Consider the following 15,543-nt stretch of genomic DNA (forward strand, 5'->3'; position numbering starts at 1 on the left):
AGATCAAACTGGTAAAGGCACAAGCGGGGTGTACAGAAATCTGAGGTGATGGGGTTGCCTTCAGCAGGCAGGGATCCGGGGACTTCAGTGCTACTCATGAGCAGGTCCTCCTTGTGGATTCTAGCAAGGGATTCTAACAAGGGTCACAAAGAAGGGAGAAAGAGGCCAGGCGGGGCTGGGCAGAAGTTTACTGGTAGCTGGAGGAGCTGGGTAGTCCAGCTCCAGTTATCTGGGAAATGAACAAAAGGGAGCTGTTGTTGAGATTTTTAAAAATCTATAAATGTATTAAATATAAATGTTGTCTAATGAATGTAAAATGGCTGATGTAATCTGAACCTTGTACAAAGTTGGATTCAGGTGTGTATCAAGGTTGCAGCTGGAGAAAAATGATGTGATCTCATGTAATGTCCAGTGATGTCCACATTGTGATTGACCCCTAGATTTATAAAATACTGTACATGTGTTAAGTTAAGGGGACACGTTATCTGGTGTAAGTCAGATAATTGATTCTGTATCATGTTATGTATGATGTTTTGCTGCCAATTTCATGTCTGAAATCCAAGACTGCTGATTTTCACTCTCAAGTGTTATAGTGTCATTGCAACTTGATAGTTCCGAACTCTGCTTAAATCCAGAGACATCAACGAATTCTCAGCAGGAGCCATCATCCCCTCCTTGACAAACAGCCCTTAGAGATGTTCTCAGAAGATTTGGCCCCAAGAGTTCCTTCTGAGGAAACGGGTTTAGGATTGTACTGCCCTTTGCGGCCCTCTGAGGAATGACACCCACCGCACCTTTTTCGCTTTGGCTCCACCCATTCTGTCCGTAACCCCACCCACTGACCACTTAGACCTGCCCCTATTGAAACATGGCCCTTAAGACTCTTCCCAGGTTACAGATTGGGTCTCCCAACCAAATAAAAGAAAATGAAACACCCCTACTCACCAATTGGAAGAATATTTATTTATTTATTTATTTATTTATTTATTTATTTATTTGTTTGTTTGTTTGTTTGTTTGTTTGTTTGTTTGTTTGTTTGTTTGTTTGTTTGTTTGTTAGTTAGTTAGTTAGTTAGTTAGTTAGTTAGTTATCTGTTTACTGTATTTGTTTGTTTGATTGATTGATTTCTGTACTGCCCATCTGGCAACCCAGGGCACTCTGGGCGGATTACACAGTACAATAAAACAAAAATCTAAAGGCAGAACAGTACAATAACAGGACAGTAATACAGAATAATGAATAAAGTATAAACAAGTGAAAATAATATCAACAAAACATTAAAGTACAATAAGTAAAGCACGGTGGAGGATTAAAAGTTAGTGAATATCTGGTTATTTAAGTGCTGTTGTATCAGGGTACCATAGAGTCCGGGAAGGCCGGTCTGAATAACCATGTTTTTAGTGATTGCTTGAAATTTCCCAATGAAGGAGGCAGGTGGATTTTGGGGGGAAGAATGTGGAATACACATTTTTATGGCTGAAGTGGGAGGACCCTTTTCATTCTCCCTCTGTTTGATGCTTTGACATACTATGCATTCCAAAATCAAAACCGATGCTTTCTTGAATTGCCGGTTGATCTACCACGGAGAAGAATTTAAATCAGGAAACGGAGGGAAAAGCAGACTCTGTGAACGAGGATCTCTTCCAGCCATTTCCGATCTGTGTTTGGGCTCTTCAGTCCTCCAGCAGAAGATGAATCTCAGAGTGTCACTCCCTGTTCCAGTCGCAGGATGGAAAAGGGTGGAGGAGAAACCCTTTCATGCCTGTTTCAGAAGTAGATGGTGTCATTTCAGCATACGAAAAGCGTAGGACGTGCGCATGTGCAAAGGCTGCAGGCTGGCACCGGGAATGGAGGTCAGCCTGCTTTCTTTGCACATGTGCTGACCTATCAGCTGGGTGGCGCATGCACGCTCTGGGTCCTGAGTCCCATTCCTCTGGGGGCAGGACTGATGACTTGGGGACTCAGAATTGGGACTTGGGACTCAGTCACGAAGACAAGCTGACATCGGATGGTCACTGAACTGGGGCTAATTATTGCTCCTGTGATGGTTGGCCTCCTTCATCTTCCTGGCCTTGAAGAAGAGGGCGGGACCAGCAACGATGCCCAGAACAGCAAAGGCCAAGCCCAGGCCGCAGACCACCGTGTCCGTCGTCTTGGGAGGAGGAGTCAGTTTGGTGGGATCTGGAAAGCAAAGGAAGAAAAAGGAGAGCCAGTGGTTAAGGATGGACTCTGGTCCTGTTTTTATTTCTTCTGTTGTCCTTTCTTGGCTAAGGAAGAGAACCCAGGAGTCCTGCCGGTCTCTGCTCTGTGAATCCAAAGCTCCAGATTACTCTCCTCTTTTGTTCCCTCCCCCAAAATGTCTCTCTGCTGTGTCCTACCTATTCTCCTGAAGGGTCCCGTCACCCACAAGTTGTCACTACCCAGGATGAGATCACAGCACACACCTCAGAAAACTCCCCAGTAATTTGCATGCATTGGTCAGATCCTATTGGTTTTAATCTAGATTTCAGGCTTAATCCTGCTTACGCCATTCCCATATCAGACTCTCCTGGAGGCCCCAGTGGTCCACTTTGCAGGCGTAGAAGTCTCCTTCCTCTGGGATGAAGGCCAGGTAGGAGAACTTGCGGAAAGTGTTGTCCACGCTGGAGAGGAAGCCCGTCTCCTGCACGCCCTGGGAGACCACCTGCCCGTTCTTCAGCCAGGTGATGTTCAGCACTGGGGGGCAGAACTTGTCCACGAAGCAGATGAGCACGTTGGGGTCCCCCAGTTCCACGGGGTCTTCGGGGTACACTGTTACTGAAGGGGGGACTGAGAAAGACCCACAAGAGTTAGTGATCTGTTGAATCCAAAGCCTCATTTCCTCCAGCGTGACCCCCATGAACTGGTTAGAACTGGCGGCCCTGCCCGAAAACTGGGAATGCCTCTCGGTTGATGAGCAGAATGTCTCTTCCCGTAGAGCCCCCACCCAGCCCATCAGAAACCCCCTTTTGTGCTGATCCAGTGGGAACAGCTGGAGCCAAATCAGAACCAGGGGAAATCTATGGGATGTCTCCATTTGCTGCATAACAGGGTAGAAATGGGAATACCTCACTTCCTTTTTGGCCACAATTTGCTAATGTCATCTTTGGTGAGGAAGGAAGTCTGTGTTGACCCTCATGCTTGGTAGTTGGCATGACCCCCGCCCCGCCCTGTCTTGACTAATTAAATTAACATAGACCCCTCCTCTATCTCCAATTGCTTTACTGCCTTTAAAAAAAATAAAGCACCATAGGTTTCTGGCAAAATCCATCTTGCCATGAACATTTGGACTTTTAAGTTCTCTGCAGTGGAACACGCCCGAGGAAGCGGTCCTGGTCCATGAAATCTTGCAAGACTGTATGAAGATTTTGCAGTGGTTTACACAGGTATTGCCTACTCTTGCACCAGCGTCTGGGACATCTAAGTGGAAGGATGCTCAGTTGAGCTCCTCCTCTTGACCTCCATTTCCTTCCTCTTTGCCATCTGGCCTGAGAGAACAAATTTTTCTTTTTAGCATTTGAAACCTTTCTCCTTCATTCCTTCTGCTGACCCCTGAGAGCCTCAACTTTTGTGGGTCTTATTGCAACCCCTGTAATCAAACTCAAGCCTGCAGTTTGCAAGTTTTCAGTGAGTAAAGGTCTTTTCCCCTTTCCCCCTGAAAAACAGTGTCTGACTAGTCGTTTAGGCTGGCTAAATGCTGTTGGAGGAGTTTGTTTCTTGTCAAGTTGCTAATCAGTCTTAACTCCCAGCCTGGCTAGTCTTTTTACTGCACAGTTAAGGGAATTAGAGACACTCCCAGCTGCCCGCATCACAACGCTCATGTACACATCACTCCAACATCTTTCCTCCTACCGTTCGGGACCTGGGTTCGGTTGCTGCGCTGGATCATAATCCCCAGATTGTTCTTCATGGTGGCCAGGTTGCTGAGGGCCGCTTGCGTGTCAAAGGACACAAAGCGCTTGAAGTCAGGCAGCCTCCAGACGGTTTCTTTCCTCTCCACGTCCACGTGAAAGGTCTCCTCATCGTTAATCTCAGAGAGGAACTGGCTGGACTCCTTCCCGGATGGGAAACTCTCCTGATAGAAGAGCATGTACAGAGTCATGTCCTTCACTGAACCAGGGTGGAAAAAGAGGGAGGGATGGAGGGAGAAAAGAAAAAGAACTGAGGGTGAGGGGGGCTCAGAGGCATTCAAACATGAGGGGAAGCCTCACAAAGATGGCAGGTCCTTCTGGAGCTAATGAAGGCAAGATGCCACCAGGTAAGTCTGTGGGGAAAAGAGGACCGGTGTGTGTGTGTGTGTGTCACACCTTCCGTTCCCTTGCCTTGCCTCTTTCTTAACCTGAGAAAGGGCTTCTCTGCTCTGTCCATCTCCTGAGTTTCTCTGAGGACCAAAACAGTTTCAGGTGGACTTCCTCTGCTCCAGAAAGCCAACGTCCATCGACTGTTGGAATGAAATCCTGAAGACCCATCGGCCATCCTGAAGACCCATCCCTCCAGGATGTGGGCCAAGTGAGTTCTTGCTGTCTTTCCAAACGGAAGATCGCTGTTAAGGATTTTTCTCATTTAACGACGGGTCACTGACAACGTAACCTGGAGGTGCCCTGATGGTCTCGGAGCGAGGGAGATCTCCCTCTGTCACGGAGCCGCACCTCACCGCTTCTTGCCCTTGGCGGTTGGGAGGGAAAGCAAGCCGTTTCTCCCGGTTGGCACCCCACAACTTCCTCCCTGCCCTTCCAGGGCCAACTCGTCCCATGTTCACGGAAACCTGGGACGTTCTCACGACCCTCGACTCCCGTGTCTTAGGACCCCAGCTCCTTCCCTCCAAACGCCCCGGGCCCCTCACCTTCCACGGCCGGGACGAGCGGCAGGCTCAGCAGGAGCGCCCAGAGGCCGAGGCGAAGGGCTTCCCCTCCGGCGGCCGGCCCAGCCTCCCCCATCTTCGAGGGCTGACGATCGCAGGATGCGGCCAAAAGCAAGGCGGCGGCCGGAGGGTGGGAGGACGGCCAAGACCAAGGGGCAGCCACGGCCAATAGGAAAAAGGCGCGGGCGGTGACCACCTTGTTGCCAGGCGAAGCTTCTCGAGGCAGCGCCTCGACGGCATCTCCGGGTGGAGAATGTCGGGGTGGGTGGGTTTTGGTGTGGCCGGATGCGTCTTTCTCGGAGTGTGTGTGTGTGTGTGCGTGTGTGAAGAGATGGGTTCCCTTTGGCCGGTGGGGAAAGGGGAGATCCTGATGGAGGTGGTCTGGCTCGTCCAAGGAGTGGGGCGCAGGGCCGCCCCTTGACCGTGGGGTATATGTGTGCATCATTGCCCCCCCCTCTCTCCAGAAGAGGCGAAGGCGATGCGCACGAAAGGGCCAGGGACTGCCTTCCCTTGTTTATAAGCCGCCTTGGGTCCTTTGCAAGGAAGAAGTCGGAGAAATAATATTTTAAATAAAGACAAAGAGGAAAAAAATTGCGCGAGAGAGGGGGGAGCTTGAAAGCGGGAGATGGAGCTCTAGAAACAGGCGCCCGCGCCCGCACGGAGGTCATGGCTGGGCTGGTGGGAGAGAAGGAGAGAAGGATAGGGCAGCTAAGCCGGAGTCCTCTCCCTCCCTCCCTCCCTCCCTCCCTCCCTCCTTCTTTCTTTCTTTCTTTCTTTCTTTCTTTCTTTCTTTCTTTCTTTCTTTCTTTCTTTCTTTCTTTCTTTCTTTCTTTCTTTCTTTCTTTCTTTCTTTCTTTCTTTCTTTCTTTCTTTCTTTCTTTGCGGTTTCCAAAACTGGATTGCAACAGCTCGGGAGGACAAACTCTGAGGTGTTCTGGATGACGGAGTAAGGGGGGGTGTCTCCGGGATGAGATAGACCCCCCCCCCCCCATCAGCCATCGAGCGGGAGTTGCAGCTAGCGACTGCTTCAGCTCCTTTTCTCCTTGCCCGGCTCCGGGGAGGGGCAAATCCTCCAGCCACCCGCAAGAAGCCACAGCCGGGCACGGGCCTCTCTTCTCAAAGGGCTGCCCCCTCCCTCCTGCAGTCCCCCCCCCACTTCGGTGGAAATCCTCTGTCCTGTCGGGACGTTTTCTAGACATCCCTGCCTGGCGACTGATGACACCTTCTGGATTCCGGAGTCAATTGGCCCTTTGCGGGCAGAGGAGGCGGAGCTTCAGAGAGCTGAAGCGGGAGTCTGTCTTTTCCCAGGACGTCATGACGCCTGCGCTGAATTTCGGGGTCGGGGTTGTGAGTATGGGCTTTGTAGTCCTGGTCTTCCTCCCGGAGGTGGAGAGCGCAAGGCAGCCCCGAGGTGAGCCAATACAGCCCGGGGTGGGGGAAGAGGATGTGCCCCCATCCGCTTCTAGGGACTGGATCAGGCCCTGTTAGAGGATCAACCCCAACCCGCCACCCGTCTTTTTCTCACCTCCTGACCCGGCCCCTGCCTCCTCTTGGCACCATTGATTTCAAAAGGGACCGTCCTGCAGGAGGCCCTGGAGGTCATCGAGTCTGACCCCCATCCTAGAAGGGGGTCCCTCTTGCCGCTCTGGCAGAGGGCACCGAGGTCGCTCGGTACCCCCATCCCCTGCCCCGCATCGGCACTTGGAGCCCTCCTCAGCCCTGGTTTGAAAAAGGGGGCGCCCTCCCATATCACTTTCATTGCCTCCACACAACTTCACCCCCAATGAGGTCTCAGGGACCCCCTTTTCTCTCCCACCCCCCTTCCCCGCAGAGCACTTCATCTTTCAGGAGAAGCACGAGTGCCACTATCACAACGGGACGCAGCGGGTGCGCTACCTGGACCGCTACATCTACGGCCGGCAGGAGACCTTCCACTTCGACAGCGACCGCGGCCAGTTCGTGGCCGTCACGCCGCTCGGGGAGATCGACGCCGCCTGCTTGAACAAGCAGAAGGAACTCCTCGAGTACAAGCGGAGAGAAGTGGACACCATCTGCCGGTTCAGCTACGCAGAAGTAGAGGGTTTCCTCAAAGAGCGCAAAGGCGAGTCTGGAATATACGTTATCTAGAGACCTTAGTTCCTTCGGAGCTGAACTCCAGCCCTCACAGGACCTGGGAGAGACGTGGCCAGGAACTGCGTCTTCCTCGCTAGCTCTCCCCTGGGGCCATGCAAAATATCTGAGGGCGGGTTCTCCCGAGAGGGCAGTGAAGAGCCATTGGCTGTACAAAAGACCTGCTCCTCAATTTTTTTATCTCAATGGTGTTGGGAGATTCTTTTAGAGCAGTGGTGTCAAACTGTGGCCCTCCAGATGTTCTTGGCCTTCAACTCCCAGAAATCCTGGCCAGCAGAGGTGGTGGTGAAGGCTTCTGGGAGTTGAAGTCCAAAAACATCTGGAGGGCCACAGTTCGACACCACTGTTTTAGAGTATCCCCTCTCTAGCATCTCTCCCTACGGATGCCAAATAGGGTCATTCTGGAATGGAGAGCTGGCTTTATCTTTTTATTGGCTTAATGGATTGAAAGGTTCACAGGAAGCACCAGCCACTGTTCTACTCTCTTCAGGAAGGAGACTTCCTAACTTGGCTCCCTCTATCCCTCAACCAAATTTAATTTAATTTGTCTGAATTCAAAATTTACAACAGTAATTTTGGGACTTATTGGGAGGGGGTGTCTGATCATCATGAGGAGTCCCTATCTGTCCAAATGTCCACCTCTGCCACTCTCACTCTTAGGCAGTGTTGGGAGCTGAAAGAAGAAGAAAAATGGGATAGAAATCAGTGGTGCCTGAGCTTCTCATGTGGACCACCAGGAGAAGAATGGGGGTCAGTGGGCGATGTAGGGCAGTGTGACAGACTGGGGCTGGTGGTGAGTGACATGGGCTCACTCTCCCTCCTTCGAAATGGTTGTGTTACACACACACACACACACACACACACACACACACACACACACACGTGTACTTCGAGGTCCTGAACTTTCTCCTGTCCTTTTTGATCTCCCTCCAGTTCAGCCCAAGGTGAAGATCACCCCCACTTTCTCCTCCCCTTCCCTCCATAATTTGCTGATCTGCAATGTGGCTGGATTCTGGCCATTGGCCATCAAAATCACCTGGTTCAGAAACGGGAAGGAGGAAGACGAAGCCAGAGTGTTCCACACGGATCTGACCCGTAATGGAGATTGGACCTTCCAGATCCAGGTGATGCTGGAAACTCAGCTGGAACATGGAGACATCTACACCTGCCAGGTGGAGCACGCCAGCTTCCCAGAGCCCGTCACCGTCCAGTGGGGTGAGAGTGAAATCTGAGGTCCACCTGTGTTTCCCACCCACCCCCTTCCTCTCCCCATTGTCCTGGGGAGCTGGAGGCAAAGGACTTGTGGCGGGTGGTGGACATTGAGATGTCCTGTTTTCCTGCAGAACCGGATTCCTCCAGGAGTAAGATGTGGACAGGAGTGGCAGGATTTGTGCTGGGGCTGGTCTTTCTGGCACCTGGACTCACCCTCTACATGAAGACTAAAAAAGGTGAGGTGCGGCAGTGCCAGGAAGAATCGGGGCCTGTGTACTTGCTGTGTACATGTAAAGGAACGGATACAGTTTTGATTCTGTATCTGAGGCTGTACTGGAGCCCGGCAAGATTTCTCCCTTACTTATGGATTTGTCTGTCTCCTTTCTTTCTTTCTTTCTTCCGCCTGCAGAAGCGCTGATGAGTTAAGCCTGCTATGATAGAGAAGCAGCATTCCCTCCTGACAATGCTCTCTCATTCCTCCCTAAGAAGATGCAAGCTGTGGAGTGGAGAGGGGCAGAAGAAGAAAAATATATAAGTCTTACCAACATTGCTAGAAAACAGGGCAAGGTTTTGCCTTTCAGTTCTTGCTGGCATTGAGCACAAAAGTTTTCATGGGGAATCTTCCAGGGTGGGATGAAGGCAAAGCAGTCTCCTGCCATGTTATCTTAGTTCGTACTCTCTCAATGTTTCATTGCAGCATGGGTGTCTCTGTCTGTGTACTTTAAATTGTGTATATTAAAAGAATTAAGATCGGGAGAAGGGGGGGGGACAAGAACCTCCCTTGTGGGCTGGGTGGGCAGAGAGCGGAAGGTCAAATGTCCTTGGTGTTTTGCTCGCACTCATTTTGTGGTTGTGGGTGACAGAGCGGGTGTGTATCCAAAACCCACTCCCCAAGGTCATCCTTCGGGAGGAGGGCAAGGGTGGCCAGCTGTTCCCCCTGGACCCCACTGTTTGGGACTGCTCCTCCCTGATGCGCTTTGCTTCCAATTGTATCAACAACCCAGCTGCAAATTTGGCAGTGGATTTCTGCCAATGAGAAACCTCTTACTGTGGTGTAACCTCTGACCTGCTTGTATAAAATTGCTTATTTAGCAGACCTTGGTAGGAGGTCTGGGCCATGTTTTCATGAATAAAATGTCTGTTGGCTTCTCTCAGCAGTCCACGCTCCATTCTTCCTACAGGAAAGCTGCACGCATGGAATCAACCGGTTTGAATACCAGGCAGCTTTTATCGATCCATTTTCGGGGAGCCCCACTGCAGTCTAAAATCACGCCCCTTGCAGACCTTGCCAAGAAGCCCTGCGGGGAAAGGAAGGGGTGGCAGAATCCTCCCCAGCTCCACCCGCCTGGAGCCGCTGACTCTCACCTTCCAGGCGCAAGGAGGTCGCCAGGCGACCAGGACTGGGGGGGGGGGTCTCCCAAGTTGCCTCGGCCCTGGCCTGCTCACGTCTTCCTTGCAAGGGGTGAATGGGGCTCGATCCACCTGTGGCCCCGTTTTCTGGGCGTGCGCCTGCCTGGCGTCACTCTGGTTGTCGGGCCACCAGGAGCAGTCGAAGGCGAACCGCAGGTTTCCTGCAAAGGTCTGTTTCCAGCCCCAAGAGCAAAATCTTGTGTGCGTTTGGGGAGGGGGGGGGCGGGCGGCGGCGGCGGCAAACTGGCGCTGCAAAAGGGTCCGCTTGAGAATCGCTGTTTCCAGCGCCAAAATGAAACCAAATCCAGACTCCGGTGTGGGCACTACCTTTCTTAGGGCTATCCGTAAATTGACAAGCGATGCCAGCTTCTCCGTTGGACAGAACTCTTCCTCACTGGGGTGCAGCGCCGTTTTATTCAGAGGTCAAGGTGGGCATTTGCCCACCCAGGGCCCACGGTCTGTGGACGGCCCACCTTAAGAAGGGGATGGAGCGGCCAGAGCAGCCCCCCCCCCGGAACCATTGGGGGTGCGAGGGCGAGGCTGGCCCGGGGCGGGGGTGCAGCGCGGGCAGGTGGCGCTGCCGCTCAGCTCCTTCATGGACCATCTCCTCTCCCCCCCCCCACATAGCCCCCACGGCCCTGCCGCCTTGCCCAAGGAACAACTGCGGGGGAAGGGAAAGCGGAGCCCCTCTTTGGCGTCCCCTCTGCGGGGGGGGGGGGAAGGCGCGAAAGGGGATGAGCAGTTCTGAAAAAAGGATATGTGGGGGGGGGGGGGAACCAGGACTGCCCATGTCTTTGGTCCCGGAGTTTCTTCTCCTGGCCCAGAGAGATTACTCTATTGTTTTTCTTTAATAAAAAAAGTAAAAAAAAATAAAAAGAGAGGGAAAGCTGACGACGGGTGGCCTAGAACGTTAAAATCATCGTAGGAACAACGAGGGAAGCGGGCAAATCACCTCCTGCTTCAAAGCCCCGCTAGTGAGTGAGTGAGTGAGTGAGTGAGTGGCAGAGTGTCATGGTGGCAGGCAGGCAAGCAGGCACCAGGACCAGCATGAAATAAAATGCAAACTCGGGGCAGGGGGCTTTATATTTCTTAGGACGTCAAAAACTTCTCGGGACAGGCCAGCTTCCGGGATCCGCAGAACTCTTCTTCCTCGGGAGTGCGGGGAGGGAGGGAAGGGCTCCGGGAGACCAAGGCTCCGCCGGCCGAGAGGCTCTGGGCTCGGCTGCGTTTCTGCCATGCAGCCAGCACGATGGTGGAGGCGAGCCGGTCTCCCGCTCCGAGCTCCTCTCGGGAGATGCCGTAAAGGATATGCCTAGAGGAGGGGGACCGGCCGGTTTCCTCGACGTCGCTCCTCCCTCCCTCCCTGCCCACCCCCGCCCAGGGACGAGCCCGGGCCCAGAGTACGCCCCCGATTGGCCTTCAGGAGAGCGGGTTGTGGGGAGGGGAGGCGACCCGATGGGGCTCCTCGCCCGCCGGAAAGCTGGGGGGGGGGAAGCGTCTCTGGAAACGCCAGGGGCTCCTCGGGGGTCGCTCCGCGGCTTGGATCGGGCCCAGCTTCCCTCTTCCATTTCGCTGCACACCGAGCGCAGCGCCTGGCGTGGGGAAGCGGAACCGGAGCCCCGATTGGGCGCCCCCTCCGCGGGCGATGGGGGGGATTGGGGTGGGGAGCGCTCTGGGAAAGAGAGGATGATGGGGGGCTGATTTAGGGCTGGAGGATCCCCCCCGCCTTTCCTCCCTCATGCTTCCAGAGAGAAGACGGAGAAAACGGCCAGGTAGCCGGCAAGGACCTCCAGCCGCCGCGCCTTCCTAGGCAGACCCCCCCATGCAGGCCTTCTGGCTCTCCCGGGACAGGGGCACAGCCTCGGGGTCCCAAATGTGTGGGTCCTCCTCTCCCCCCCCCCCGCATCCTTCTTTTTGCCCCTTGGCTCCCCTTACAGAGACCTCGGGACTGGCGTCCTACATCTAGGGAGGAACCCCAGACAAGGGGGGGGGGCGAGGATAATCCTCCGCACCCCCCATCTCTCGCTGAGGGCAGACCAACTGGCAGTGACATGTTGGGGCTTCTCCATCATCACCTCATCCATCATCCGCAGTAACACCAGCCTTGAACGGGATCTGATTTGGGAGGCTCGGGGTTCAAAGATTTGAAGCCTTTGCTCCTAAAGAAATACTGTGCGGAGGGGGGGCTGTGACGGATCCGGATCTCAAGACACCGCAGGAGAGTCTCGGAGGTGATAAGCTCAAAGGGGAGACGAAATTCTCTCCTTCTGAGGTGGGGGGGGCATCTCCCTTCCGGCCATTGGTGGCCCCAGAACAAAAACGCCGCTCCCTCTCTCGTTCTCCCTCGCCTGGACGTCTCCTTGTTCGTCAGTAAAAGAATGTGAGAATGTGTCCACTGAGCATGCACAGAGTGCCTCATAACATCCAGCCCTTGCCTGTCGAGGTCAACAAAGAATGCTCCAACGTTAGGGAAAAAAGACGGACCGAAACAAAAGCAGAAAGAAAAAAGATTTTTGTGGCCAGCAGAGAAGACAGATGAGTTTGGAGGGGGGGGGGCTGTGCTGGTGCAAATGTCCCCACCCCCACCCCCGTTCAGTGATCTCACAAAAGTTCCCTTTCGTTCTCTCTCCGCCTCGGTTGGTTGATCCGATTCTGGCTTTTCCCTCTTTGGGTATTGCCCCCCCCCCAGCCCAACTGAGGCAGCACCCACTGACTGTCGATCCAGCAAGGCTGAGCATTTAGGAGACTGCGCTCCTTTCCCTGACAATTTTTTTGGTTTTCTAATCTAAGACCTCAGTGCATTGGAAAGGTCCTACCGGGCAGGATCCTGACCCCCCCCCCTTCCAAGGCAGTTGGCAAGCCTTTTATAAGTATTGTTCAAAGGAAGGGACAGAGAAAGCCAGAAATGGGTCTCTTGATGCAGGTGCTGACCTGGCCTCTGGCAGGAGAGGGCATTTCGAGGCCGGTTTGCTGTAGTTTGATTTGCCTTGGGCCCTTTTAAGGTGAAAGGCGGAGGTAAAAATTATTTTTAATGATGAAGACATCAAGAAGAGGTGGCAAAAATACACAGAGGAATTTTATCAGAAAGATGTGGATATCCCGGACAACCCAGACAATGTAGTTGCTGACCTTGAGCCAGACATCCTGGAGAGTGAGGTCAAGTGGGCCTTAGAAAGCCTGGCTAACAACAAGGCCAGTGGAGATGGTGGCATTCCAGTTGAACTATTTAAAATCTTGAAAGATGATGCTGTTAAGGTGCTACATTCAATATGCCAGCAAGTTTGGAAAACTCAACAGTGGCCAGAGGATTGGAAAAGATCAGTCTACATCCCAATCCCAAAGAAAGGCAGTGCCAAAGAATGCTCCAACTACCGTACAATTGCACTCATTTCACACGCTAGCAAGGTTATGCTTTGACGGGGGAGTTGGATTCATTCCTAGAGGTCAAAGGCAACTAGCCAGGATGGCTCCTCATTGCTCTCCAGGGCATCCAGATACACCATCCCTCATCCCCAGCTCAGTTTCTTAGGCTGCAAAGCCCATAAACCCCTGCCTTCGTCCCTATTTAGCCATGAGGGAGGGGCTACAAGTTTCCCACCCTGGACGTGGGAGCTGAGGGGGTCAAAACCTGCCCCCCCCACACTCTTTCCCCCAGGCCTCCCTTCCTCTTCCTCAGAGCCTAGGAGGTCGGATTCTGCCCAGAGCAAAGTATGGACGGGAGTCATAGGGGCCCTCTTTGTGGCTGGGGGGGGTGTTGTCTCTACCTCCACCCGAAGAAGAAGAAAGGTAATGGGGTTCTTAGGGAGGTAGGGATGGGGGTGGCCTCAGATATATAGGGGTGCAGGCCAACAGAAAAAGGGAATTGCGGGTGGGGATGCCTGCTCTCCTCCCCCCTCTCCCCATTCGAAAGAATTTTCCAGCTAGCCTTTGTCTCTGGGAATCAACTCAGGAAACGTTCCTTCCACCAGGCTGGGGCTTGGTCTGAGGAAAGAGATCCTTTTCCTCCCAGTAGGGTGCCAGAGGCAGAGGCAGAGCTGTGAGCCCGGAAGCCCCGAGTGCGAATCCCACTTCAGCCACAACTTCAGTCCGTGGGCCAGGCATTCCAGATTGCAACCTTTTCCTGCCCGAAGCCTTGTTTTCAGGGCTTTTTTGAGTGGACAGGCAGTAGACGACCGAAGGGGGGAGGATGCTGTTTGACCCTCTGAACGAACACCCCCTCCCTCAGTCATTTAACTCTCTCCCTCTCTCTCTCTAGCAATGTCCACCCAACCACTCACAGGTAAGGGATCTCTGTCCAGCCATCCCCTTATGAATTCCCAATGCTTATCCTGAGTTTCCTTGTTCGAATCCACTTTCCTTCAAACCAGGTTCCTAAAGTGGGGGGGGGGGGGCAGCAGCAGGAGGAAAGGGAAGAAGGAGCCTTTGGAAAATGCAGGGTTATAATGGCAGGGAGTTATTCTGGTGAGAGAGAGGCTCTCCTTCATACCATCTTTGGGGGTATTTGTATTTGTATACGAATACGAATACTCCCACCCTGGGGTACATAACGAGAGTCCACCACCACCACCACCACCCCTGAGCTGGACCATCCATTCACCTTCTGTAGTCGCTGCGGGCTCCATTCCTATCGCTCCAGAGCTCGCAGTCTGGAAGCCACTGGGAGGACGAGCCTCTCTCTGCCTGGTCGAAGAGTGGCTTGCAGGCAGCGAGCTCCGGAGCGATAGGAACGGAGCCCACAGCGACTACGGAAGGTGAGTGGATAATCTGGGCCGGGGTGTATGTGGATGGACCCTCGTTATGTCCACCTGTGTGGGGGTATTCATATTTGTATACAAATTCCCCATCTCAATACACAACCTCCTTAGGATCCAAAAGTCACAACATTTTACGGACATTGGTGGAATATAAAAGAATAGGCGAAAGAGCCATTCATGATCTCCATTAAGTCCCAACAGGATGGAGTCAAACTGGGAGATCAATTTAAACTCCTTGTTTTGGATCCTGGAGTGCCTTTTGGATCTGCCTGTTGGAGGAGGAGAAGGATTGCCTTCAGGTGGACAGGAGAGGGTCTTGGGAAGAGATCGAGGTCGGGGCGGGGGGAGGTTATTCCTCCTCAGGCAGCCCCCGCCCTGCTAAACTGCATGCCATTCTGGACATGGCCATCCTGAGCATCTGAGGGTTGCCTCTCTCAGGTGGACCCACTTCCTGGCCCTGGTTCCCCACCCCTCCCTATTCTGCTAAGACCCCCTCTCCTCCTCTTTCCATTTTAACCCATGCATGTTACTTTAACATCACCTGTTCTTCTCTCTTTCTTGACAGCACTCATCAGCTAAAATTCCCACATCTGGCTTTGTTTGGAAAAAAATAAAATTTTGGACAACTTCTAAAGGAACCCAGTCTTTCACGGTCTTGGTTTGGAAAGAAGGGATACTGGAGAAGTTCAAAAACAAAGCGTGTCTGAAATCTGTTGCTTCTGGAGGTTAAAAAGAGCATCTCGGACACCCTCTGTTTAAGATTTCCTATTGCCATCGTGGTTTTTATTTATTTATTCATTTGATTTATACCCTGCCTGTCTGGCCTATAAGACCATTCCACTTTTGTTTTAAAGTTTGTGGCTTATGGGGTGAAGATCCAGGGGTGGGCCAAGGACTCTCCTGCTTAGGGGGCCAGAAAGCTTTCTCTCTTACAACCCAGTGGTTTAAAAAGGTCCAGGCTCCCCTCAACAGTTGGCAGGACAGCGGAGAGGCCCCAAGGCTTGGCCTTCCAGGAACTCTCCCATCCTGATCTTTATCCCGTTGAAGGGTCTTCCCAATATGGGAAGAAGAAGAGAGCCTCTGATTCAGAAAATGGGACTTGATTTCTGGGGAGGGGCTGGAGCTCAGAGATGAGAAGTCTTCGCAGTGAACTGGCTA

The 15,543-nt window shown here is 52.9% G+C and overlaps 2 protein-coding genes across 2 annotated transcripts; one reads left to right on the forward strand and one right to left on the reverse strand.

Annotated features, from left to right (window-relative positions):
- Positions 1-948: 948 nt before the first annotated feature.
- Positions 949-5,957, reverse strand: LOC144587258 (RLA class II histocompatibility antigen, DP alpha-1 chain-like). Its single transcript, XM_078387278.1, has 4 exons — positions 4,862-5,957; positions 3,871-4,128; positions 2,527-2,808; positions 949-2,181 (listed from the first exon to the last, which is right to left on the reverse strand). The coding sequence occupies exons 1-4, from the start codon at positions 5,322-5,324 to the stop codon at positions 2,027-2,029; spliced, it is 1,158 nt and encodes a 385-aa protein (XP_078243404.1). The 5' UTR covers positions 5,325-5,957; the 3' UTR covers positions 949-2,026.
- A 119-nt stretch (positions 5,958-6,076) lies between these two features.
- On the forward strand, positions 6,077-9,370 carry LOC144587273 (H-2 class II histocompatibility antigen, E-S beta chain-like). The gene is made up of 5 exons (XM_078387335.1): positions 6,077-6,290; positions 6,711-6,980; positions 7,943-8,224; positions 8,353-8,457; positions 8,631-9,370. Exons 1-5 carry the CDS (start codon positions 6,095-6,097, stop codon positions 8,645-8,647), a joined length of 870 nt encoding a protein of 289 aa, XP_078243461.1. The 5' UTR covers positions 6,077-6,094; the 3' UTR covers positions 8,648-9,370.
- Positions 9,371-15,543: the final 6,173 nt, after the last annotated feature.

This window comes from Pogona vitticeps, chromosome 2 (genome assembly GCF_051106095.1).
Source record: "Pogona vitticeps strain Pit_001003342236 chromosome 2, PviZW2.1, whole genome shotgun sequence".
Lineage (NCBI taxonomy): Eukaryota > Metazoa > Chordata > Lepidosauria > Squamata > Agamidae > Pogona > Pogona vitticeps.